Here is a 27,290-nt window from a genome sequence, read left to right on the forward strand (position 1 = left end):
GAGCCTACGTCCTGCAGTTAAATGAGTCAGGCTGTTAGCAGCCTGTTACAGTTTTTTCTTCCGAAGTGATGGCGCTTGCCGTCCTCATTCTGCAGCTGGCTATCTTCATCCTGGCACTTCCCCTGTACCTACTGAACTTTCTGGGCATATGGAGCCGGATATGCAAACGATTATTGCCCTACTTCTTGATGAGGTTCAGTGTGATCTACAATGAACAGATGGCAAGCAAGAAGCGGGAGCTATTCAGCAATCTTCAGGAGTTTGCGGGCCCTTCCGGGAAACTCTCTCTGCTGGAGGTGGGCTGTGGCACGGGAGCCAACTTCAAGTTCTTTCCGCCTGGATGCAGGGTGACCTGTGTTGACCCCAACCCCAACTTTGAGAATTTCTTGATCAGGAGCATCGCAGAGCACCCTCACCTGCAATTAGAGCACTTCGTGGTGGCTGTTGGGGAGAACATGCACCAGGTGGCCGATGGCTCCGTGGATGTGGTGGTCTGCACCCTGGTCCTGTGCTCCGTGGAGAGCCAGGAGCGGATGCTCCAAGAGGTGTGCAGAGTGCTAAGGCAGGTAAGTGAGGGAGTGGAGGGAGGACTTGTTAGTAGCAGGCACTATCACCACTATCAATTTAAGATGGAGCAAACATTCTGACTTAAAAAGTAAAACCGCACTGAGTTTATGTTAATGGTGGTGGAATATTTTGGAAAAGGATGGCAATAATGGTGGTACAACATGAAAAATGCAATTAATGTCATTGAACTGTAAATGTGGAAGATGTGTTGGAGAATGTTTTACAGTGTGTATATTTTCACCACAATTTAAAAAGTAAAGCCACTGGAGAAGAAACGGTTGGATTAAAAAATCATAAGAGAGGCAAGGGAAAACTATAAAGTGGAAAAGCAGTTATAAAGATTGATAAACCTGAATACATAAAAATTGAAAATTCCTGCAAGAGAAAAAAGCACTATAAACAAAGTTTATAAACAACTTGGGCGAAGAATTTAACAGGAATGATGCACGAAGTATTCCTTCATATTAAAAGGCATTACAAATCAATAGGATCAATATGGTGAGATGTATCAATGAGAAAAACACAAGAGAAAAATGGGCAAAAAGGAGGAACGGGAAGATAAATTAAAAATAGCCAATTATATGATAACAATGTTCAACAAATTAAAGCAAGATACCATTTTTACCTATTTTATTCTCAGAGACTTTTATGGTCAGTATTTTATGGTGTTGAGGCCAGTTTGAAATAGGCTGCTCAGCCATATCTTGAACAGTACCTGAGACAATGTTTTTTTCCTTCTTCTTTCTCTCCTTTCCCTCCCCTAGCCCATCCCTGCCTCCAAGTAAGATCCCGATATTAGCTCCCCAAATGGTTAAGTGCTAACCGATGTTTCCTCTAAGACTATGGAAAACAAGTGATACTGATCTAAGCCTGTCCAATAAGACAAAGGATGGCGCCAGCTACCCCCTTAGCTCGTGGGATAATGGCAGGAAAAGATCAACATGTTTGAGATAAGACCACTAAAACCAAACAGAAGAAAAAGAAGCGCACATTCCAAAAGTCCCTAAAACTTATGGCCCCCTTTGCCCTAAAAACCTAAAATAGTCTGGTGAGACAGACGACTTTAGGAGGAGATCATTCCCCTCTGTCTCCATAGATCGGTATATCTAATAAAGCTCTTGCTACCCACCTCACCCCTGTCTCAAGAAGTGGCTGTTTGCGGCAGGTGGCTCTAACTCGCGAAATTGCGGTAACAGGTTTGGGGGAATGGAGTCCCCCACACACATAGGAAGAAGTGAAAAGTAGTGTGAAGTGTGCCACTTCTCTGAAGGACAGCTTGAAAATTTAAACTGCACACATTCCTTTATTCAGCAATTCCACATCTTGGAATTATCCTACAAATGTGGGAAAATTCACCCATATGAAGGATATTCCTTACAGTAGTATTGGTAATAGCACGAACTGAAACTAGCCTAAATATCCATCCACAGGAGTACATTGTCACATACTATAAAGGAATACTGTACAGTTGTTCAGAAGAATGAGGAAGAGTTATATATGCTGATTAAAAAAACAAAACAAGAGAAGATGTTAAATGTAAAAAGCAGTTAAGGTGCAGAATACTATGTAGAGTATAATCCCATATGTGTCCGGGAGGAAAAGTAGATACATACATACATAGATATATACACAAAATACATAGTTACTAATTACCAATTCCTACATAGCAGTAATTTATATAAGCATCCACTGATTGAATAAAATATCTAATGACAAAATGTTACCATGAATTCAGTAATGCTTTTAAATGAATCTGTATTTCATTAATTGTAGCATTTACGTTAAGAGTTTTTTTTTAAATGGGAATGATAGACGAACTATTAACATGGTTCCCCTCTGGGGAATGGGACTGGATGCAGGGGAAGAAGACTTACTTTAATTTTATACATTTTGTATAGCTTGCAATTTTGTACCCCTGTATGTCATTTTCACATATTACTTTTATTATATATGTGTATATATATATTTTATGTTTAAAATAGTTTTATTCTGTAACTTGTTGCATAGTGCCTAGGGTCTTAAAAGCTTGCAAGGGGCCATCCAAGCCCCAACAACTGGTCTCTATTTGCCTGGAACAACTGGGGAAGGAGAGTCAGGAATAGGAGGAGGATATGGAATGTGTGGCAAATTGCTTCCACGAACAATTGCCTCCTTTGCCAAGAGACCAGAACAACTGGAAGATATCTGGCTACCATTACTGAACATTTTGATCAAAAGATTCTGTAGAAGAATCCTGATCAAAGGGAAAAATGGAAAACAGAATTTCAAATTCTTACGGACTCCAGACATTCTGGGACCCAGGGGCCTGGATGAACCCCTGAAACTATTGCTTTGAGGTAATCTTTAAACTTTAAACCAAAAATATCCCCTGAAGCCTTCTTAAAACCAAACAGTAGTTTGACTAAGCTAGTAATGAATGTCTGCCTTGAGCACTGTGCTCTTTTGAGATCTATCAATATGGGATCAAACTGACAAGAGCAACACAAAAGATTAGACAGGAACCTTAGGGGACAGTGAGTTTATGTTAATGGGGGAGAAACAGCTCAGGAAAGGAGGATCAGAATGGTTGCACAACTTCAATGTTACTGAATTGTACACACAAACTGTTGAATTAGTGTCTGTTTTGCTGTATGTATTAACAACAGCAACAAAATAAGTTTTTTTCAAAGTGAAAGAAAAAAGCAGTTTTACAGTAAGTCTGGATTACCAACCTCTGATTTACAGACAACTCGTACATCCCCTTTAATGTTATGTAAATTCGCCCTCACTTTGAAACAATTGAACCAACCCCTACCGGAAAAAAAAAAAAACAATCAAACCCACTGCTGCCAAGTTGATTCCAACTCATAGTGACCCTATAGGACACAGTAGAACTGCCCCAAGAAGTTTTCAAGGCCCTAATCTTTGCAGAAGCAGACTTGCACATCCTTCTCCAGTGGAGCAGCTGTTGGGCTGGAACTGCTGATCTTTCGGTTAGCAACCTGGCACTTAACCAGTGCGCTCTCAGGGCTCCCTGCTCCCAACAGATTCGCCATCAAGTCACCTTCACTTGCTGCGTGTGCAGCTTTTACATCATTGAAAAGGCTTTGAGCCTTTTCTTGCACTAAACTCACTGCCGAGTCAGTTCAGACTCATAGCGACCCTGTAAGGTTTCCAAGGCAGTAAATCTGTACGGAAGCAGACTGCCACGTCTTTCTCCCACAGAGCTGATGGTGGTTTCAAACTGCCGACCTTTTGGTTAGCAGTTGAGTGGCTTAACCACTGCGCCACCAGGGCTCGTTGTACTAAAACACGTTGCCATCAAGTCAGTTCAAACTCATAGTGACCCTATAGAACTGAGTAGAACTGCTCCGTAGGGTTTCCAAGGAGCACCTGGTGGATTTGAACTGCTGACCTTGTGGTTAGCTGCCAAACTTAACCACTACACCACCAGGGTTTCCCCTGGCCCTGGAAAGTAAGGCTAAATAAGAATCGTATTCACCTGTTTCAACATACCTGTAAATTCGACTTAAAGACACAGGGGACTTAGGAGCTGGGGACTGCCTGTATTCTGAACAAAGCTGAGCGTACCAAAAGTGTGGATATTTTAACATTTTAATTTACTATTCTATGGGAAAGGGATGTTTTGTAATCCCCGGTTTTACTGTCTAATAGAGGAAGCTCCTCAGGAGGCAAAGAAGTTGGGGACAGGGTTTAGCAGCAATAATATAATCCTGTCTTTGGGTCAGAGTCCCTGGGTGGTACAAACGATTAACACACTTGAGGTTCAAGTTCACCCAGAGGTGAGAGGCCTGGGGATCTACTCTTAAAACGCCAGCTACGGAGAACCCTGTAGAGCGTGATCCCACTCCGACATAACACGGGGTCACCACGAGTCGTACCAACTCCAGGGTAACTGGTCTTGAAACAGGCTGCTCAGCCAGATCTTGAATAATACCTGGGCCAATTTTTTTTCCCCTTCTTCTTTCTCTCCACTAGCTCATCCCTGCCTCCAAGTAAGATCCTGATGTTAGCTCCCCAAATGGTTAAGTGCTAACCAGTGTTTCGTCTAGGACTGTAGAAAACAAGTGACATTGATCCAAGGCTGTCAAATAAGGTGAAGGATGGCACCAGCCACCCCCTGAGCCTATGGATAATGGCCGAAAAGATCAACATGTGTGAGATACCACCACGGAAACCAAACAGAAGAAAGAGAATGCACATTTCACAAGTTCCTAAAACCCATGTCCCCCTTTCCCTATAAAACTCCAGCTTGGACAGCAGCTCCTGGAGACAGACAACTTTAGGAGGAGCTCAATCCCCTCTGTCTCCATATACCAGTATATATAATAAAGCTCTTGCTACCCACCTTAACCTGGTCTCAAGAATTGGCTGTTTGCTGCATGTAGCTCTAACTCGAGAAATTGCGGTAACAATTTAGTGGCCCTTATAGGGACTCCAGCCACGGTGGCCCCATGGCAGGGCCCAGGCCTGACGACAGTTCTCATATCAAGCGGCCACTGTTTGTCCCCAGAGGCTATCCCCAGACCCGGGCTTCCCTGCAGCATCACTGGTTCCCAACCGCCCAAAGAGGTGGGTGAAGGCAAGACCTAATCAGATCCCCAGGTGAGTCCGCGACCCTCTCCTTGTTGCGCTCAGGGCCGTGGTAGATAGGGTGGGCCAGCATGGCTCCCGGAACTGGACCCGGACTCTTGGTTTCTAAGTGGCACCTTGGATGACTGTCCACGTGAGTAGGATCGCAAGGAGGGATTTTTGACTCTAGAGCTGGGCCGGCATATGAGTGTGTAGCGGCTGTCAGTTTTTGTGTTTGGATGTTGTCTGTCTCTGGTTGGTGCACTCTGGTTTGGGGAAGTGGATATAGACATCTCTATCTATTTAGATTGGGAGATTGAAGCCCCTCCGTCTGGCATTGGGGATAGGAGGTGTCTGGAGGCTTGAAGTGGAGGTTCAAACTTTCCTAGTGATGCGTTAGACCTCACTAAGATTATCCTCCTTCCCTCTTTCCTTTTTGGCTTGTCTGGTCCTGGCGCTCTGTCTGTTCATCTTATGGGTGAATCTTATGTGTGACGGGGGCTGTCTGGGAGTTTGAGGCTGCCAAGATCACCTCCGTAACCTGGCTGGCTGTATGGGAGGTTGAGACTTCAAGATTATCTCTGCTGCCTCTGTTTCTTATGTGTAATTTATGTGTGATGCATAGAAAGTAATTGGTGAGAAAAAAAACTTAGGGTGAATTAAAACATAGAGACTACAGAAACCCTGGTGGCATAGTGTTTAAGTGCTACAGGTGCTAACCAAAGGGTTGGCAGTTGGAGTCCACCAGCCACTCCTTGGAAACTCTATGGGGCAGTTCTACTCCATCCTATAGGGTCGCTATGAGTCAGAATCAACTGGACTGCACTGAGTTTGGTTTTTGGTTTTTACAGAGTCCTGAGGATTTGTTGATTGGGCTGAAAAAAAAAAAAAAAAAAAGGAGAGATGCATGGGGAGAACAGATTTTCAGTCTAGACTGGGATTTGAATCACAATACAGAGAACACTCAGGGCAGTGTGTTAAGATTTTAAAAAGAGGTTCTGTCCCAGAGCTGAGAAAACTCTTGGCTGCAGTTCCTGAGACAAATTAATTCCTACTGGACTAAAAGAAGTGCTGGAGGTATCAACTACCCATAAAAATAAAAAGCTAGGTTCTTGGAACAGTTAATTAGACAGAATGAAAAGTCAAGAGAACGTAATAAGAGATTCAGCCCTAGGGTGCATCCTTAAACATTAGAAATTCTGAAATTCGTACAATCAATTAAAAAAAAAAAAAAAACTTAAACTGAGGGAAGTATAGGGTTAAAAATCTCTTGGCTAATAAAACTGACCTGCCAAGTTTACTCTGAGATATGGAGAGAAAAAGAATTCTACAGCCCCAAAAAGCCAGGCAGCTTTCCTAACTGCTACCCTGCAGGCTAAAGACCATCCCCAAAAAGAACAAAGACAAGGAGGGAGACCAAAGCTACAGCAGCAGAGAAAGCCCTGCACCCCTTTGGAAAGAGACCAGTGTAGCTGGTGTAAAGAAAAAAAAAAAAAAGATAATTTTGTCTTAAAAGGAAAGTAGCAGTTCTAGAACAGCAAAAGAGAAAGAAATTGTTATCTTTTGCCTTTCAAAATGCCTAGGTGCACTTAAACAGATATAAATGAATTGGGATGACTCCCTCCAGCCCCCAGTCTCCCTAACTAAAAATTGATAAGATTCATTTACAAAATTGCTAAAGAGCTTTGATACTTACTGAGTAAATAGCCTTTCAAAATGCCTCCTGTCAATTTAAACACATGTAAATCTGATCTTGTCTTCTACCTAGAGTTAAAAGGCAGGTAGGGCGGGGCAAGATCAGGCCTTCTCAGCCCCTAGCCCTAGTCTCCAGGGTCTATAGCTCCAGGGAACCTTTTAAAAGATTCCTTTCAACTAGGTGGAGACTCTTGTAAGACAAAAGATAAAATTGCTACAGTTATCAGAAACTGGGTGGATCCCAATCATAAAAAACCTGTAAACAAGTTCTCTCTATTGTAAGAGAACTTTAAGTTAAAGCCAAAAAGAAAAATATGTTTATGTGTATGTTTGGGTCTGCTAATGAGTGAGTTCATTTTTGCCATTTAAGGGGATATACTATTTTACTGTAAGAGATATACAACAAAGAATGTTTAAGAGGTTTATTGAAAAAAAGAAGTTTACTTGGTAATGGTCAAAAGTTTAATCTGTCTGACTAAAGTTTAATGGCTTAATTTATGAAATTTTTAAGAACTTTGACGTTAAATAGCACACAAAACAAAGGATTAGGTTTCTTGCTGTTAAAATAACAACTTTCTTTGATTACTGAGTTAGAGTTACTGTCTTCTGTGTGTAATCTGCTTCAAAGACAGAGGTTTAGTCTGTCATTAGAATAAGATTCCTGAGTCAGAAACCAAGCCACATGGCTTTAGAAAAAAGAAAAACTAAGGTTCTTAATTTAAGATTTTTGGTTAAAGTATTGTGTCTTGGTAACTTATGATAAACTCCTGACAAGTTGGGAAGCCACACAATTTTTATAAAGTGCTAAAAAGGTTTATTTAACATGTTATAAATTACATAGAACGTGTTATTAAAATCATGAGAAGTGCCTGATTCTTTCTATTTGGGCTAAAACTTACATGTTAGTATTTCCTCTTGTGTTTTTGCCTAATATTAGACAACAAACATGTAATATTATGCCGTAATTTTATTATTATTTCTTTATTGCTAACTTGGTCACAAATTTATTTTTTTAAATCTGACAATGGTTTGATTGGAGAATTCACGGCATTTACCTATGGAGTTATTTTTATTACTATTCAGGTATTTAGAAAGTTGATAATCTTAGTATATTCTTAATATATCCTGACTATATGGCATTAGGAAACCCTGGTGTCATAGTGGTTAAGTGCTATTATGGCTGCTAACCAAAGGGTCAGCAGTTCGAATCCACCAGGCGCTCCTTGGAAACTCTACGGGGCAGTTCTACTCTGTCCTATAGGGTTGCTATGAGTCAGGATCGACTCAGTGGCACTGGGTTTTTTGGATATGGTATTAAGTCTCAAAATTATTACATAGTGTATCTAAAGCTGTTTAAAAATATGGTTAATGGTTGTATTTAGCAATACTTTTATTTAAAGTTTTTTTTTTTTAACTGATTTTATTTGGCCTTTATGTTGTTCTTGTAATTGATTTCTATCAGGTCTTTGACCATTAAAAATTATGTTTATAAATTAATCATAACTGTATTGCATTTTGTCATCTGCAGATAAGTTTTTACTTTACTGATTTTCTGAAAATATTTGACCAGACTATCCCAACAAAAAAGATAGACTATATTGTTGTTGTTGTTAGGTGCCGTCGAGTCAGTTCCGACTCATGGTGACCCTAAGCACAACAGAATGAAACACTGCCCGGTCCTGCGCCATCCTTACAATCGTTGTTATGCTTGAGCTCATTGTTGCAGCCACTGTGTCCATCCACCTTGTTGAGGGTCTTCCTCTTTTCCGCTGACCCTGTACTCTGCCAAGCATGATGTCCTTCTCCAGGGACTTATCCCTCCTGACAAAATGTCCAAAGTATGTAAGATGCAGTCTCGCCATCCTTGCCTCTAAGGAGCATTCTGGCCACACTTCTTCCAAGACAGATTTGTTTGTTCTTTTGGCAGTCCATGGTATATTCAATATTCTTTGCCAACACCACAATTCAAAGGTGTCAACTCTTCTTCTGTCTTCCTTATTCATTGTCCAGCTTTCACATGCATATGATGCGATTGAAAATGCCATGGCTTGGGTCAGGCGCAACTTAGTCTTCAGGGTGACATCTTTGCTCTTCAACACTTTTAAAAGGTCCTTTGCAGCAGATTTTTCCAATGCAACGCATCTTTTGATTTCTTGACTGCTGCTTCCATGGCTCTTGATTGTGGATCCAAGTAAAATGAAATCCTTGACAACTTCAATCTTTTCTCCGTTTATCATGACGTTGCTCATTGGTCCAGTTGTGAGGATTTTTGTTTTCTTTATGTTGAGGTGTAATCCATACTGAAGGCTGTGGTCTTTGATCTTCATTAGTAACTGTTTCAAGTCCTCTTCACTTTTAGCAAGCAAGGTTGTGTCATCTGCATAATGCAGGTTGTTAATGAGTCTTCCTCCAATCCTGATGCCCCGTTCTTCTTCATATAGTCCAGCTTCTCGTATTCTTTGTTCAGCATACAGATTATATAGGTATGGTGAAAGAATACAACCCTGACGCACACCTTTCCTGACTTTAAACCAATCCGTATCCCCTTTTTCTGTCCGAACAACTGCCTCTTGATCCATGTAAAGGTTCCTCATGAGCACAATTAAGTGTTCTGGAATTCCCATTCTTCACAGTGTTATCCATAGTTTGTTATGATCCACACAGTTGAATGCCTTTGCATAGTCAATAAAACACAGGTAAACATCCTTCTGGTATTCTCTGCTTTTAGCCAGGATCCATCTGACATCAGCAATGATATCCCTGGTTCCATGTCCTCTTCTGAAACCGGCCTAAATTTCTGGCAGTCCCCTGTCGATATACTGCTGCAGCCGTTTTTGAATGATCTTCAGCAAAATTTTGCTTGCGTGTGATGTTAGCGATATTGTTCTATAATTTCCACATTCGGTTGGATCGCCTTTCTTGGGAATAGGCATAAACGTGAATCTCTTCCAGTCAGTTGGCCAGAAAGCTGTCTTCCATATTTCTTGGCATAGACAAGTGAGCACCTCCAGCACTGCATCTGTTTGTTGAAACATCTCAATTGATATTCCATCAATTCCTGGAGCCTTGTTTTTCACCAATGCCTTCAGAGCAGCTTGGACTTCTTCCTTCAGTACCATTGGTTCCTGATCATATGCCACCTCTTGAAATGGTTGAATATCGACTAATTCTTTTTGGTATAATGACTCTGTGTATTCCTTCCATCTTTTTTTGTTGCTTCCTGTGTCATTTAATATTTTCTCCATGGAATCCTTCACTATTCCAACTCAAGGCTTGAATTTTTTCTTCAGTTCTTTCAGCTTGAGAAACACCAAGAGTGTTCCTCCCTTTTGGTTTTCCATCTCCAGCTCTTTGCACGTGTCATTTTAATACTTTGTCATTTCGAGAGGCCCTTTGAAATCTTCTGTTCGGTTCTTTTACTTCATCAATTCTTCCTTTTGCTTTAGCTGCTTGACGCTCAAGAGCAAGATTCAGAGTCTCCTCTGACAACCATCTTGGTCTTTTCTTTCTTCCCTGTCTTTTCAGTGACCTCTTGCTTTCTTCATGGATGATGTCCTTGATGTCATTCCACAACTCATCTGGTCTGTGGTCACTAGTGTTCAATGCGTCAGATCTATTCTTGAGATGGTCTCTAAATTCAGGTGGGATATACTCAAGGTCATATTTTGGCTCTCGTGGACTTGCTCTGATTTTCTTCAGTTTCAGCTTGAACTTGCATATGAGCAATTGATGGTCTGTTCCATAGTCAGCCCCTGGCCTTGTTCTGACTGATGACATTGAGCTTTTCCATCATCTCTTTCCACAGATGTAGTCAATTTGATTTCTGTATGTTCCATCTGGCGAGGTCTATGTGTATAGTTGCCCTTTATGTCGGTGAAAGAAGGTATTTGCAATGAAGAAGTCATTGGTCTTGCAAAATTCTATAGCTCGATCTCTGGCATTGTTTCTATCCCGAAGGCCATATTTTCCAACTACTGATCCTTCTTCTTTGTTTCCAACTTTTGCATTCCAATTGCCAGTAATTATCAATGCATTTTGATTGCATGTTCGATCAATTTCAGACTGTAGCAGCTGATAAAAGTCTTCTATTCATCTTTGGCCCTAGTGGTTAGTGCGTAAATTTGAATAATAGTTGTATTAACTGGTCTTCCTTGTAGGTGTATGGATATTATCCTATCATTGACAGCATTGTACTTCAGGATAGGTTTTGAAACGTTTTTTGACAATGAATGCAACACCATTCCTCTTCAAATTGTCATTCCCAGCATAGTAGACTATATGATTGTCTGATTCAAAATGGCCAATACCAGTCCATTTCAGCTCACTAATGCCTAGGATATCGATGTTTATGTGTTCCATTTCATTTTTGATGATTTCCAATTTTCCTAGATTCATACTTCATACATTCCAGGTTCCGATTATTAATGGATGTTTGCAGCTCTTTCTTCTCATTTTGAGTCATGCAACATCAGCAAATGATGGCCCCGGAAGCTTTACTCCATCCACGTCATTAAGGTCGACTCTGAGGAGGCAGCTCTTCCCCAGTCATCTTTTGAGTGCCTTCCAACCCGGGGGGCTCCTCTTCCAGCAGTATATCAGACAATATTCCGCTGCTATATAAGGTTTTCACTGGCTAATGCTTTTCAGAAGTAGTCTGCTGGGTCCTTCTTCCTAGTCTGTCTTAGTCTGGAAGCTCAGCTGAAACCTGTCCTCCATGGGTGACCCTGCTGGTATCTGAATACCGGTGGCATAGCTTCCAGCATCACAGCAACACACAAGCCCCCACAGTACAACAACTGACAGACACGTGGGGGAGACTGTATTAGACTTATGAAAAAGACTGTAACTAGACTCAATCAAGATTTCCAGAACTCATTAATTGCAGTCAATCCAGAATCACTTGGAACAAAAATTAACTACATAAGACTGAGTAAATGAAAAGATACTATGAGTTTTATGAACAATATTGTCGATGTTTTAAAGTCTTCTTTGTAAAAATAAGGAATGCTTAACCATTTTCCCCCTGCTACCAGATTAAGGTCTGTGCCCTGGAGTGGTCGAGCCAATGAAATGTATTCCAAGTCAGAAGGAGTGAGACAATTTGTTTAAGAGATGTGTACATCACCTGGGACCCGGCAGGGACACTGTCTCTGTGGAGTCTCGGGGAGTGATTTTATATTAGAGCTTGTGTGGGGTTTTATAGGTGTTAAAAGTGTCTTTGTAGCCCACAGATGGCTGAAAGGGTTTTTCATTGCAGAATGGTGACAGGAGACTCTGTGGGACTGAAGAGACACAGGCTGGAACATCATTTTATCTGGCTAAGGACATGCATAACAGACACATGGGCTCTTATTTCTGTGTGGGGGAGTTGTAAGTCATAAGTCCATAAAAAAAAAAAAAAAGTCCATAGAGCAAAACAAAGTTGTTTACGTCAAATTAAAACAAAGAACAAAGTCATTAACAGAGGTATGCAAAAAAAGAGAAAAACTTACATGTTTATCATGGCCTTAGTTACGTCAACCTCTCAGTCGCCCGTTTTGAAAAAGAGAAAACATACTAGAGAGTATTAGACTCATACTCCTTTCTCCTAAATTATCTTAATAAAAAAAAAAAAATTTTTTTTTTTAGTGGGTTTAAATATTATTACTCTTGAATTAGAAGTTCCTGTTAATAAAATTTAACAAAGTTGTAAATATCATAACCAGAAAAGTGCTAAAATTTGACCTATGATTTTACAAATTAAAATAACATTAGATTTCCTATTAGTTCTCTTGAAACAGTTTTGTGCCTTAATAAATAATTGTTGCTGTATTTATATTAATATACAAGCTGAGGTTTTGCAAAATATAGCTGTTGCTGAGGCACATGAAAAAGTTACTGATGATGCTTATGCATAAACAAACGCCTCATGAGATTTGTTTCCTCAGTTCAGAGACCTTAGGGTTATGGTTTTATTAGTTATTTCAGACAGTTGGCCTAATGTTGTCAGCGTTTCTGTTCTATCTACTGATTCGTTGTATGGTGCCTGAGATCTTAAAAACCGGATAGTGCCCAATTACCATTTATTGAACATTTTTGATCAAAGATTCTATAACAAGATCATAATCCAAAGAAAAAAACCATGAGACAGTTATATGTAACTCTCCTAGAATCCAGATTTCTGGCTTTCATGGAGGTTGGGGCAACTTACATAGGCCATCACCTTTGGGTGTCTTTTTGAACCTCCAGCCTTTTAAAAAAAAAACTGATTCCTGAAGCCACTTTGAGTCAAACAATTGTCCAGATAAACAAGACCAATTTGCTCTGGGCATTGTATTATTATTTTTTTTTTTTAAAGAATTCAGTCTGTTTTGAGAAACTAACTCCAAAAATCAGACTGGGGGTTATGTTTAAGGTAAATCAGTAATCAGTTTAGTCAGTCTTCAAAACAATGTTGTATGAAATACCTGTCTAATGTTTGTAATCAAACTCTCACCTTCTTGCTATACAAAGAATTGTGTATCTTAAAGAAACCAGGCTCTCAGAAGAGATTGACCTCATGGCTCAGTCTCCATTCTGTCTTAGGTTTCACTTCTGCTTCTAAAACAGTGACCCATGACTATTAATGGATAAACCAAAGAGAGGCAGCTTGCCCTTGAGAAGAACACTCAGTATGTTTTAAGCAAACTAACTAGACACCTCCAACAGGAGAAGTCCATCCTGTATTATCTGGCTAATCATGTATTCTTTGATAGAAACTTGTTTGTCACATGTAAATTTTCTATACCATCTGTTGTCTCTAGACAAACTGTGTGCTTTATAAATATGTTTTTGTATGGTGGATCCAACTATACTAATTTAAATGATTCCTTTCTAACTAATAGTGAATTTACGTGGACAATCTCTTGTTTAGATTCCTAGCGAATGAGTGGGCGATGTACTTTGAGAACTTTAAGATTATCTTTAGATATTCATAGTAAATACTAGAAAGGTAATGTTAATTTCTTATCCTTTGTAAAGCGAGAGTCAGAAGAAAGCCCATTGGTCCAACACTCAGGGTATGGTTGGTAACTTTAATTCCTACTTATGGTATATTTGAATTGGAGAAATCTTTAAGAAATTTATCAATCACTCTGGGACAAATGGAAACCCTGGTGGCGTAGTGGTTAAGTGCTATGGCTGCTAACCAAAGGGTCAGCAGTTCAAACCCACCAGGTGCTCCTTGGAAACTCTACGGGGCAGTTCTACTCTGTCCTATAGGGTCGCTATGAGTCAGAATCGACTCGACGGCAATGCGTTTGTTTGGTTTTGGTTTTTTTATGGGACAAATAACAAAGTTGCTAGTGGGATGGAAACACAACAGTGATCTCTGACCTCATTAAGCCAAGGTGACAGGAGATAAAAAAATAGCCTTAGATTTTTATTTATTGGTCCAAGAAATTGTAATAATTGCTGTAGCAAATACCTCTTGTTCCATTTAGATAAATAACACAAGAGAAGAACAAGGTATACAAACAGAATTGGACAGCAAGTTATTTGGTTACACACTGTAACACCCTTACAAACACCAGATTTATTTGCACTACTACAAGTAATATTCTTAGTCTACATCCTGATAGTATTAGGCATAATAAAACTTACCTTCTATTGTCTTACACACCTAAAAGACAAAAGAGGGCCTTGGGCTTAAATGTTGATGTACATTGAGTTTGCACACTTTAACAATGGGATTAATGAAAACATGGCTCTTAAGGTCCTGGTGAAGAACCAGATGGTTTCTGGTGGAAAACCAGCACCATGAGTTTAAAGAACCTGCCATGGTCGCCATCTAGGAACTCAGCTAAGTCCTGGATTGAGCATCGATGTGGTTATCTCCAATCTCTGATCGAAAGGAGAAAATGATTTAAGAAATAATATTAGAATCATTATTCCCTGTCCTTGAGCATAGTGAATGTGACCCAGCTGGAGCTGGACTCACAAAGACACATCGACTGAGCCCTGAGGTATAAAGACAATAGATAGATAATCTTAGAAAATGTCTTTAGGGAAACTTTCATATAAGCCAGAACACAAGAGACTTTCCACTCTTATCTTTTTCTGTTAATATTTAGTAAATGGAAATTTGTTGGACCAATGAAGACCCACCTGGCTGTCGTTACTGAATTCTGTACCAATGATCGTTAAAAAGACAATTCAAAATATAAGATCACAGTTTCTGGCCAATTTGTGAAAAGGTGAAGCTTTCAATGGTTTTGTTACCGGAATAAGTTTCTTGGGTCTCACTGGTCAAGAATGAGAAGGTAAGGCATGTAGTTTTCCACACGAGCAAAGCTTAATTGAACAGGCTTGCAAGCAGAAACAAGGAGGGCCTAGAGCAACACTTACCCCCGTCTGACAGAACAAAAGATGGGCCCCAGTTTTTAAAAGTTCTTGGCGGGGGAGGGGAAGATTCATAGACACAGGCGGGGATATGTTAACTAAGGTGCATGCACAGTAGCTTTCCAAGATGGCTCCTGCCCCAGAGGCCTCTGGGATTCGTAGCAGGACTTATTATGGGGTGTCACGCCTGCGCAGTCTCCTGCTCCCCAGATTTGATTCCCTGGCTGGGGCTGCAGCCCCTCACTGCCCCTGGTGGAAGGTCATACAGCGGTCACAGGTACATGTTCTGCCCATGTCCCCAGGTCTGGTTTTCTCCATCTGCTTCTGAAAGGCAACTTTAAAGAAGTTTGTGGGCTATTTTTAGATACTCTGCCCCATTGTTCTGGGGAATGGCTTTGTTTCTGTGCCTGGCCCATTTCTTGTTATTTTGTTTGCAGATTTGGGGCTCCCTCTGTTTTTTTCTGTTCCCTGTCTTGCTAAGTCTCTAGGTTCTCCACTTAACCGCCTATTAATTACCTCCCTATAGTTTTGTTTTTTTTTTTAGTATAGTCTTATTTCTCTCTTACTTGCTTCTCCTCTAACCACACCAGTCTCTTCACTATTTTTCAAACAGGCACCCTCCGATCTCAGGGACCTTGCTCCCTGTCTTACTCCTTCCTGAGACTCAACCCCAAAAATTTTTCTGGGAATGTGGATGGCGGTCTCCGCAACTTCCTGCTGAACTGGGGCGTTGTTCTTGCCTAACCAAGTAGAAGTCTCTCGCTACCTGATCTAAGTTAGTGCGCACCATCAGGACCCCTTCTTGGGGGGTCAGTTGGCAGCCTTGCAAACAGGCAGGGATTGTCCACAGATTTGTTTCCAGCTTAGTTGCTGGCGCATGTTATTGAGTCCTGTTACTGTTCCACTGTTAAGGAGCCATCGGATGGCATTTTTAGCTTCTGGTGGAAGCTTCCTCTTTTAGCTGGGGCATAGGACCCTGGTGCCGGCTGAGGGCGTTTGCAAGGAGGTGACACAAGTCCTCACAAGTAAGAGATTGGCAGCCCAGGGTAAGAGTGTTAGACGGGTCCTGGGAAAGGACTAGGGTTATACAAGTAAAGAGAAACAGATGACTTCTCTGTGTTCTTCTGAGAGGGAGCTTTAGGTTTTCTTGTGGTTCACAGGAGCATGTTTGCTTCTATTTTGGTGCTTCTGATGAGGTTTAGGTCATCTTTTTTGAAGAGAAGCTTCAAGTCTTCTATTGGTTCGCAAGTGTAGGTGATGTCTCCTTGTCCATCAACTCTGTCAGCCAGGGGCATTATTACCATATTCTCTTAGGGCCTTCTGTACTTGTCCCAGATGGGTAACACATTTAAGAAGTTGCTGTAGTTCAGGGTCCAGTAGTAAATGTATTGTTAAAAAGAGCCTTCCATATAGCATTTCATACGGACTGAGTTTTAAATCTCCCCTAGTGGCAGCCCTAACTCTCATAAGGGCTATGGGTAATAAATTAACCCAAGTTTCCTGAGTCTCTCGGCACAGCTTTGCCAGTGTCCTTTGTAGAGTCTGACTTGTCTTTTCTACTTTTCCTGAGGACTGAGGATGCCAGGCTGTGTGTAACTTGTAATTTTATGTCTAAGGCTGTGGAGAGCCTGGATCATTTTTGCTACAGATGCTGGGCCATTGTCAGAGTGTAAAGTCCTTGGTAGTCCAAATCGGGGAATTATTTCTTTTAATAGGAATTTTCCCACTTCTAAAGCCTTTTCTGTTCTAGTGGGAAGAGCTTCTACCCATCCAGTGAAGGTATCTACAAACACCAACAGGTATTTTAGTCCCTGCTTGGATGGCATAACAGTTAAATCTCTTTGCCAATCCTCCCCTCGGTGTGTACCCCAATGCTGGACAGGTCTAGCCAGAGGTGGGGGTATAGGCTGGTTTTGTGGGTTGTTCCCTAGACAGGTCTCAAATATTGGTAATTTGTTTAACTACTTTGTGTGGCCCTTTTCCTTTTATATACTTAGACAGTAGTCTTAGGAGGGTGTCTGTGCCATAGTGTGTGGTATCATGAAAGGCTTTTACTATTTTCCATAATAAATACCCAGGCACATATAATATTCCCTCATTCTTCATCCATCCTGTCTCATAGTAAGAAAAACCCTTTCCTTTCCCTTCCTCTTTTTCTTTATGGGTATATTTTGGCTCTAACTGATTTAATTTGTAAGGAATGAGGGCCATTAATTGTGATGTCTCTGCCATCCTCGCAGCAGCTTTAGTGGCCAAATCAGACTTGTGATTCCCCATTGCTTCTAGGGAGTTGTCTTTATGGGGTCCCTTGCAATGAATTGCTGCTAACTCTTTAGGCTTATGTACTGCTTTTAGCAGGTCTAGGATTAACTCTTTATATCTTATAGGGGAATTACGAGCTGTTAACATTCCCCTTTCTTTCCAAATGGCAGCATGTGCGTGAAGAATGAGGTATGCAAATTTCGAATCTGGGTATACATTCAGAGTTTTTCCTTCTCCTAACTGGAGGGCACGCACCAGGGCAGTTAGCTCAGCTTTTTGGGCTGATGTTCCTGGTGGTAAAGCTCTTGCTTCAGTAACACCAGTCTGGATGACAATTGCATAACCTGCTTTACGGATGCCTTGTTTGACAAAGCTGCTCCCATCCGTATACCACTCAACCTCTGGTTTTCTAGGGCTTTTTCTTGGAGATCTGGACGACTACAGTAGACCTCATTAACTACTTCTATACAGTTACGAATAGAATCAGATACTCTGAGAGGTGGTGAAAGGGTGGCAGGGTTCAAAGTTTGGCATGCATTTAACTCTGGGGTATGTAGAAGGAGGGCCTGGTATTGAGTAATCCTGCCACCTGATAGCCAGTGATTTCCCTTGACTTCCAAGATTGCCTGTACCGGTAGGGCATATATACTTCAGTGAGTTGTCCCAGAGTAAACTTAGGGGATTCTTTTACTAGGAGAGCAGTTGCAGCTACTGCTTGTAGGCATGCTGGCCAGCCCTGGGCCACCAAGTCTAATTGTTTGGAGAAATAGGCTACAGGTTGGGTAAGCGGCCCTACACCCTGAGTAAGAACTCCTAAGCGCCACTCCCTGTTTTTCATGAACATATAATTTGAACGACTTCCTTACATGAGGCAGTCTTAAGGCTGGGGCTTACCCAAGATTACTTTTTAGGTTCTCAAATGTTTGCCGGCATTCGGCTGTCGATTCTAGGGATGACCTCTCTTCTCTTAGGGCCTCATATAACAGTTTTGCTATAAGGCCAAAGTTGGGAATCCAAATCCTGCAAAATCTGGCCATTCCCAAGAATCCCTGAAGTTGTCTCTTGGTTTTCGGGAGGGGATACTCCGTGATTACGCTCTTCCTGTTGGGCCAGCATTCACTTTCCAGGCATCAGGATAAATCCAAGATAATGCACGTGGGATTGGGAAATTTGTGCCTTTTTTGGGGATACCCAGTATCCCCTCTTTCCCAAGAAATTTAATAAAAGGATGGTATTTGTATCTGAGGCCTCTTTGGTCCTGCTGGCCAATAATAAATCATCAACATACTGTAACAATGTGCTTTTTGGCAAAGATATTTCTCATAATTCTTTTGCCAGGGCATTTCCAAATAAATGGGGTGAATCTCAGAAACCCTGAGGTAACCGGGTCCAGGAGTATTGTGCATTTTCTTGTGTGCCTGGGTCTTTCCATTCAAAGGCAAAAAGAAATTGGCATTCAGGATGTAAAGGTATGCAAAAGAAGGCATCCTTCAGCTCCAAGACAGTAAAATATTGGGTGTCTCCTGGGACTTGTGTTAGAAGGGTATAGAGATTGGGGACCATGGGCTATATAGGAACTACTGCTTCATTAAGTCTTGTATAAATCTATAGGTGCCATCCGGTAATTTTACTGGGAGTATTGGAGTATTACAGGGTGATTGACAAGGTCTAATTAACCCACGTAATAGGTAATGTTCTAACAAAGGTTTGATGGCAACTTGAGCTTCGGGCTTCTGTGGGTATTGTTTCCTCCAGGGGTAAGGTACTCCTGGCTTTAGTTTACTGAGTACCGGTTCTATAACTTTTGCCTTCCCTGGTGTGGTTGTATCCCATACTGTTGGGGTTACCTGACTTAAAATGTCTGGTGGTATTTGGTCTCTAGGTTGGGGTGCATTAGTTAATAACATAAGTAACTCTAGGTTCTCACTTTTGACACCTATTAAGTCTGTCTCTAAATGTATTTTTGCCCCAAGCTTACTCATTAGATCCCATCCCAACAAAGCGACTGGGTATTTTGGGACATAGAGGAAGGACTGTGTTAGGGAATATGGTCCTATCAGACACAAGATGGGATGAGTGAATTTCCTAATTCTGAGCTTCCCGTCTAGGCCAGTAGTTACACAGTCCCACCCTGAAAAAGGGGCTAACAAGTAATTCAAAGTAGAGAAGGTGGCTCCTGTGTCCAAAACAAATTCAATCTCCTTACCTTCCACGTCGAATGTAACCCTGGGCTCTCCCATGGAGATATTGATGGTACAGTTGGGAGCTAGGCGAGCTCCAGGACCCCGTCAGTGTTCGGCCTCTTCAAGACCGTCTTCTGTCGTCATTCTCTGAATGGGAGTTGTCGGTCCAGACCTTCGAGGGGGATCAACTGGGCGTCCTGCTTTAGGGCGCTCAGGGCACTCTACCTTCCAGTGGGCTTGCTTTTGACAATACCCACACTGGTCAGGGAATATACTCACTGGCCGCCGCGCTGGCCCAAATCCAGGCTTTCAGGGTCCTCTGCGGTTGGGGTGGGTGGCCTTGGAGAGCAATTGCCAACAAACAGGCTTTTCTCTTCGGTTTTTTTTTCAGATACCTCCTTCGCTTTCTCCTTGGCAGCCATGTCTCTATTATTGAACGCCTTAAAAGCCTCCTCCACCAGTTGGGAGAGTGAGGTCTGGGGGCCAGCTTCCAATTTGTGTAGTTTCTGGTCTTATGTCCGTTGCAGACTGGGAGATAAAATGCATGGCTGTTAAGGCTCTCCCTTCCCTACTTTCAGGGTCAACATCGGTGTATTTCCTAAAAGATTCAGTAAGCCTGGTGAAGAATACAGCTGGATTCTCTTCTAATCCTGAGTGACTTCTCTGACTTTGTCATAGTTAACAGGCTTAGTGATGCACTTTTGAATTCCCTCTAATACACAAGTAACTAGATGTTTGGCTTTTTCTGATCCCACATCTGTATTATAATCCCACCCTGCGTCTATCTTGGGAACTGCTTCCCCTCCTGGTTTAAAAATTTCATGAGTCAGATGGGGTCAATGGACACCATCAGCACACTCTCTGGCCTTTGTCAGAATTCTGGCCTTTTCACGAGAGGAACAGCAATGAGTAAGAATAACCATAACATCTCCCCAAGTTAGACTAAAGTTCAGACTAAGTTTCATGAATTCGTCTCTAAATTTTTCAGGATCTTCAGAGACATTCCCCAGTTTTTCTTTACGTAAGCTAAGGTCAGACACTGAGAAGGGGACATGTATCCGTGTGATTCTTCTATTCCCATCAGCAGGTTACCTGTCTTAAGGGATACATCCCGGGGCCTTGTGTAGGAGGCAAAGGTGGGTACAACTTATTTCCCAACCTCAATCCCATAGGAGAAGGTTGGTAAATTAAAGGGTTAGGTTCTGTTGGAACTGGGGCCAGTGAAGGGGATTGTGGAGCACACATAGACAAAGGAGCATTTTCATCAGTCCCTGGGTGTGGAGTCTTTAAATTAACTGAATACCAGTCAAAGGGATATATAGCGGAGACTCTGAGTTTACAGCCCCAAGGGAATCAGAGGAGGCACTCACAGTGCATACCTCCTCTTCCACATTTGGAGGTGCAGTAGGTTTAACTGGGGCTTGGGAAGGGGGGTCCAAAGGTAAATCTTCCCTCTTCTGACTTTAGTAAGAAGAGTTTAACGGATTCCTCTCCTTCTCTTTTAAATTTACGTTTGGCTCTAAGATTTGGGTCTTGATAAAGGGCCATGAAGGCTTGTACATAAGGGATCTCTTCCCATTTTCCTTCTTACAAAATAGATCCAGCTGATGGATGGTATTATAGGAAAGACTTCCATCCCTAGGCCAAGTCTCCGGATCTCCTAGAGAATATTGTGGCCAAATTGTATTACAAAGAAAAATCAACTGCTCTTTCATTAATCCGTCGAAAGCAAAAGATAACCAATTGCTCAATAAGCAGCCCAGGGGAGAGTCCTTGGGGATACTAGAACCGGTACCTATCCTGTATTTCTTAATGTCCTGTTACTAAAGACCCTGGGGCTGGATGGAGGTCCCTAGAACAGACGTCCTGGTGATTATAAGATCTGGACTCTACCCTGCTGGATCAAGATTTTTAAGCAGTTCAAGCAATTTCACAAAGCTGCCGAGAGCTTCGAAGTCCCTGAGGATGGGTTTTGCTCTGTGAATGGGTTATCTTTTCCAGAGAATCACGTTTGCACCAGGTCCAAGTATGACTGGTGGCTTTCTCCCTTTGATAGGACAACAAAAAGGAAGAAAGAGATCTGGGAAGGAGTCAGTAAGGGTCTACTCAGTAAGACTTAAGGCCGAATACTCTGGGGCGCACACAGACAACAAGTATCAACTCAACAAACAAGACACAGACAGAGGCTACTAAGACAACCTCGCAGTCTCAACTGCCCAGACAGCCCCAGTCACACATAAGACAGAGAGTGCTCAGACCAGACAAGTCAGGAATATCTGAATCTCTACTTTGATCTAGATACCACTTATCTCCAATACTGAGCAGAAGGACTTCACTCTCTCAATCCACAGACCTCTACATGCATTCCCCCAGAAACAGGGTGTACCATCTGGAGACAGACAATATCTAGACGCACAAAAACGACAGCTGAAACAAGGGGCTGGGCAAAAGGCCAGCATGAGAGGAGAGGAGAGGAAAAGGGGCAGCTGCAATTCCTGCCAAGGGTGCACTACCAGCAAGTCAGAAATTTCCTACTCCCTGGGGTCAGAAGGAAGGCGTCCTTTGGTCCCTAGGGTTTGAAAAGCCCATCACTCTGGGGACTCTCCATGGAATGTGTCCCTTGGTCCCTAGGATCAGTTCAGACCCATCACTCTGGGGATGCTTCGCCCTTCACTAGTGCCTCCGGCCCCCACGGTATGAGACACACATCCGTGGGGGACTCCTGGGTGACCTTACCCAGGCGAGCGACTCATCCACCAGTTTGATTTCTGTTGAGTCCTCGTCATTGCACTTTGCATTTCCAAGGAAAAACAGAAAGTTTGCTCAGGAGGAAAATGAAAGTAAGGTCGGGCCACGAGGAGTAAGGGGGAGAGAGAAGTCCTTCCCTGGCGGAGAAATGTGAGAAGAAATCAGTTTCGGCAGCTGCTTCGTTTGTCCGCTGGGGTCAGGCAATTCTCCTCTCCACACTGCCTTGGGTCTGACAACGGGACCCAAAGGGTCTCTTGCCTCTCACTGGTCAAGAATGAGCAGGTAAGGCACACAGTTTTCCACAGAGCAAAGCTTTAGTGAAGAGTCTTGCAAGCGGAGACAAGGACGGCCTAGAGCAACACTTGCCCCCATCTCACAGAACAAAAGACGGGCCAAGTTTTTAGAAGTTCTTGGGCGGGAAAAGATTCATGTTTATTCGTAGACACAGGCGAGGATATGTTAACTAAGGTGCATGTGCAGCAGCTTTCCAAGATGGCTTCTGTCTTGGAGACCTCTGGGATTTGTAGCAGGACTTATTATGGGGTGTCACACCTGTGCAGTCTCCCGCTCTCTGGGTTCGATTCCCTGGCTGGGGCTGTAGCCCCTAACTGCCTCTGGTGGAAGGTCACACTGTGGGTCACACTGTGGTCACAGGTGCATGTACTGCCCCTGTCCCTGGGCCTGGTTTTCTCTAGCTGCTTCTGAAAGGCAACTGTTAAAGAAGTTTACGGGCTATTTTTAGATACCCTGCCCCATTGTTCTGGGGAATGGCTTTGTTTCTGTGCCCTGGCCTATTTCTAGGCTTCACACTCAACCCCCTGTTACCTCTCTTATAGTCTATTTCTCTTTTACTTGCTTCTCCTCTAACCACACCAGTCTCTTCACTATTTTTCAAACAGGCACTCTCTGATCTCAGGGCCTTTGCTCCCTGTCTTAGGTGTTCTTGTTATATGGATTATTCTTCCACCGATATCCTCCATCATATTATCCTGATCAAATGCTTGAACCATGGTCATATGATTCAGCAATTTTTTCCAAACCCCCTTCATGCATTTTCCCGTTAACTGCCTCCCAGGAAGATGCAATGTTCCAGCCTGCTATACAGCAGTGTTTTGAACAGTAAATCATAAAACTGAACATCTGAGAATGACAGCATCAGCAAATTATGTGGTGCAGCACTGTATGAGGTACTAACAATACGGTATACAAAGAGAAGGAGATCATAAGTGTGGTTCATCATAACTCAAATACGTCAGAAGTCGGGACTCCCTGCATAGGACTGCGCAAGGTTGAAGCAACAGTTACTAATTCTTACATAGCAGTAATTTATACTTAGCATCCACTGATGGAATAAAATATCTGATGACAAAATGCTACCATGAATTCAGTAATGCTTTTAGATGAATCTGTTTTCATTAGTTGTATCATTTACACACTTTGAAAATGGTCCAAAAGCATGAGACCTGGTTATTCAATCCCGAGGCAGTGCTTGGTGTGGGTTCAGACTCTCCTGAGGGAGGACTCTATGGTTCGCCAACAAGTTTCCAAGGCAAAGCCTGAGAACAACTTCAGGTGAATTAAAAGGTTTTTAAAAAACATAAAAGAAGTAGAAGTAAACACATTTTTTAATTCAAATTAAAAGGCAAACCGGAAACAGGGAAAAATATTTGTAGTATAAACCAAAAACCAAACCCGTTGCCATTGAGTCAATTCTGACCCATAGAGATCCTACATAGTTTTATTATATACTAAAAGCCTTACTAATCCATAAGGAAAAAACCAACAAACCGTACGAGAAAACCGACGAACTATATGAACAGACACATCAGAAAAGAAGAAATCCAAATAACCAGTAGCTTTTGTAAAACACTTGATATTTATTAAGACTATTACAGATATGCACATTTATTAAAATGAAATACCATTTTTTTACAAAGATAGACAAATTGACAAAAATAGAAAAAAACAAAAACAAAAAAACAGTGTTGATAGGGCATATGGGGATGGGTACTTCATGCATTGCTGGTATGAGTGTAAATTTGGTAAAACTTTTCCAAAGGGCAGTTTGACAACTTGCACCAAAAGCTTTAAAAAGGCACAGACCTTCAGTTCAGCAATTGCACTTTTTAGCAAGTTATTTATTTGGAAATAATTAGAGCTGATAACAAAGATTTGTGGATAAGGATGTTTATTTAACAGTATTTATAATAGTGAACAATTGTAAATAACCTAAATGAGAGTGGTTAAATAAGAGATGGTGCCGTCAGCAGTCTGAAATGTGTAAAGATTTCAAAAATAATGTTTCAGAATAATAGTAAAATTTAGTACGTAAGTAAAATATGTACGTAAGTTGGAAACCCCGGTGGCATAGTGGTTAAGTGCTATGGCTGCTAACCAAAGGGTGTGCAGTTTGAATCCGCCAGAAGCTCCTTGGAAACTCTATGGGGCAGTTCTACTCTGTCCTATAGGGTCGCTATGAGTCGGAATCGACTCGATGGCACTGGGTTTTTTTAAGTAAAATAAAGCAGGTTACAAAACAATGCATTATTACAAGTTTTAGGAAAAACATGCATATTTATATAAAAGCATACACACCGAAACGTTAACAGGAGTTATTCCTAGGTGATGGGATGGTGGTTGGTTGTTTTTGTTGTTAAAGCTTTTCTGTAGTTTCCAAAGTTTCTAAAATAAACACATTGGTAAGGAGCACTGCCAGCCTCTGGAGCCAGACCGCCTAGGTTCAAAGCCTGGTTCTGACATTTAAAAGCTGTGTGACCTTGGGCAAGTTACTTATTCTCTGTGTGACTCGTCTGTAAAAACAGGGTGATAATAATACTTAACCTGTTAAGTTTGTCGTGAGGATTAAATGAGTTAATTCATGATAGCCATTAAGGACAGTACCGGGCATGCAGTAAGTGCTTAAATTTTAGCTATTATTATGCATTGTTTTTATGATCAAAAAAATATTTTAATTGCTTTAAATTAATCATAGATTTATCTATAAAATTTGACTAGGTTACAGCTCCATCTATAAAATTTGATAAAGAATGAAAATACTGACCAACATGATCTCTTAGTAAGTCTTAATTTATCCATTTCATTGTCTTCTCATGAAGCTGGCCTCTGGGGCCACTGAAAACTGACACTTGAATCATTTTATAAACCTGTTTTCCCAAAACTAAAAATTCTTGTATTGGCTTTCTTTCTCAGGGAGGAGCTTTTTATTTCATGGAGCATGTGGCAGCTAAGCCTTCGACCTGGACCTACTTCTGGCAACAGGTCCTGGAACCCTTCTGGCTCCTTCTGTTTGATGGGTGCAACCTGACCAGAGAGAGCTGGAAGACCCTGGAGAGGGCCGGCTTTTCTAAGCTGAAGCTGCAACATTTGCAGGCCCCGCTGGCCTGGGATCTGGTGCGCCCCCACATCTTCGGATATGCTGTGAAATAGTGTGGGCCGGCAGTAGAGAGCACTGTGGCTCAAATACTCTAAGGCTTCAGTTTTACATTTAAAATACTAATTGGGAGAAGGGAAACGCGTTTTTAGTTCAAGTTTAATTACAGCCTTAAAAGTTTTCTGTTATATTTTGAATAAGAGCTTCATAACAGTGGTGTCTGGCATATCCAAGGTGGCTGGCCTAGGAGTAGGCCAGACCCCATTTTGTTTAAAAGCTCCTGCTTGTGCCTTCCTGAGAAGGTAACCATTCAAATGTAAAAGAGCAAATTGTTTTTAAGATCTTTGTGGTTTTTCCCATAACTAGTTAACATATAACCAGTCTAAAGGGCACACATATACCCTTTAATCCAATCATCTTAAAGCCACCACTTGGAGATGTCCTGCCGCCTACTTCGCTAATTACTCACCCACCCATCAGGATATTATAGCCGGAGTTCTTCATCTAACCCTATAATTACATGTTTGTAACTGCTGTTAGCCAAAAGGTTTGATTTCATTTTCATGAGATCTGGCACGTCCCTGGCTGGAGCTGTCTTTTTACTTTCAATAAATCTCTTGTTTTGATTTTAAGCAGATTCTGTGTCATCACACTTTGACAATTCTATTTTCTATTGTTTCCCAAAGAATTAAAAAACAAAAACAGCTTTGAGGTCTCCTCTAAAAGAAAACAATGTGCTTTTAAAATTTAAGTCCACCATTATCCCTGAACCTTCCTTTTATTCAGTAGTGTCAAATTTTTTCCAGTTGTATCATTTAAATTGTTGACCAACAGATTTTAATTCCATCTCCTCTTTGTGAACTTAGTCCTAATAAGCAGTTAAATTACTCAAAAGAAGATTTTTAAAAGGGAGAAGTGAAAAGACCTTAATCATTCACCAACTGAATAAACACACTAAAAAATTGAAAATCCATGCCTAATAGCACAAAGTTTCTGAAAAAGAAATCCAGATCTGTCATTCTTCCTGTCACTGGGCTGGCTTTCAGAATTAATGTTAAGAGGATGCAGCACCAGTTCTGCCCAGCTTTGTAAAGTCTTTTGTTCAAGTACTCCACCAAAGTTTGTTTTTCTGCATTCCAGCTCTCAATACTTAAAGATTGTACGCTTTACAAAAAAAAAAAAAAAAAGGTCATCTGGTGAATAGGACTGAGCAGAACTGCCCCATAGGGTGTCCAAGGCTGTAATCTCTAGGGAAGTAGACTGCCACATCTTTCTCCTAAGGAGTGGCTGGTGGGTTTGAACCTCCAACCTTTCGGTTAGCAGCTGAACACTTAACCACTATGCCACCAGGGCTCATTACTTGACAGTTTAGTCTATCCATAGTACTATTTGAGGTGAATAAGGTTTAGAGTTCACTTTCTTTATTATCTAGGATAATCTTTGCTGAACGTAGTGGATTGCAGGCAAGGTTAGGATAAGGTCCATTGTAATTAGGAAAACCTTGTGTAATACAC

The 27,290-nt window shown here is 41.5% G+C and overlaps 2 protein-coding genes across 2 annotated transcripts in view; both read left to right on the top strand.

Moving 5' to 3' along the window:
- Positions 1-26,408, top strand: TMT1A (thiol methyltransferase 1A). The gene is made up of 2 exons (XM_049883160.1): positions 1-566; positions 25,596-26,408. The coding sequence occupies exons 1-2, from the start codon at positions 69-71 to the stop codon at positions 25,830-25,832; spliced, it is 735 nt and encodes a 244-aa protein (XP_049739117.1). The 5' UTR covers positions 1-68; the 3' UTR covers positions 25,833-26,408.
- The window catches only part of HIGD1C (HIG1 hypoxia inducible domain family member 1C), an 88,087-nt gene continuing 61,274 nt past the window's right edge, over positions 478-27,290 (top strand). The window contains exon 1 of the mRNA XM_049883165.1: positions 478-566. The gene's annotated coding sequence lies outside the window, so the exon portion shown is untranslated. The remainder of the gene's footprint in view (positions 567-27,290) is intronic.

This window comes from Elephas maximus, chromosome 4 (genome assembly GCF_024166365.1).
Source record: "Elephas maximus indicus isolate mEleMax1 chromosome 4, mEleMax1 primary haplotype, whole genome shotgun sequence".
NCBI classification, from domain to species: Eukaryota; Metazoa; Chordata; class Mammalia; order Proboscidea; family Elephantidae; genus Elephas; species Elephas maximus.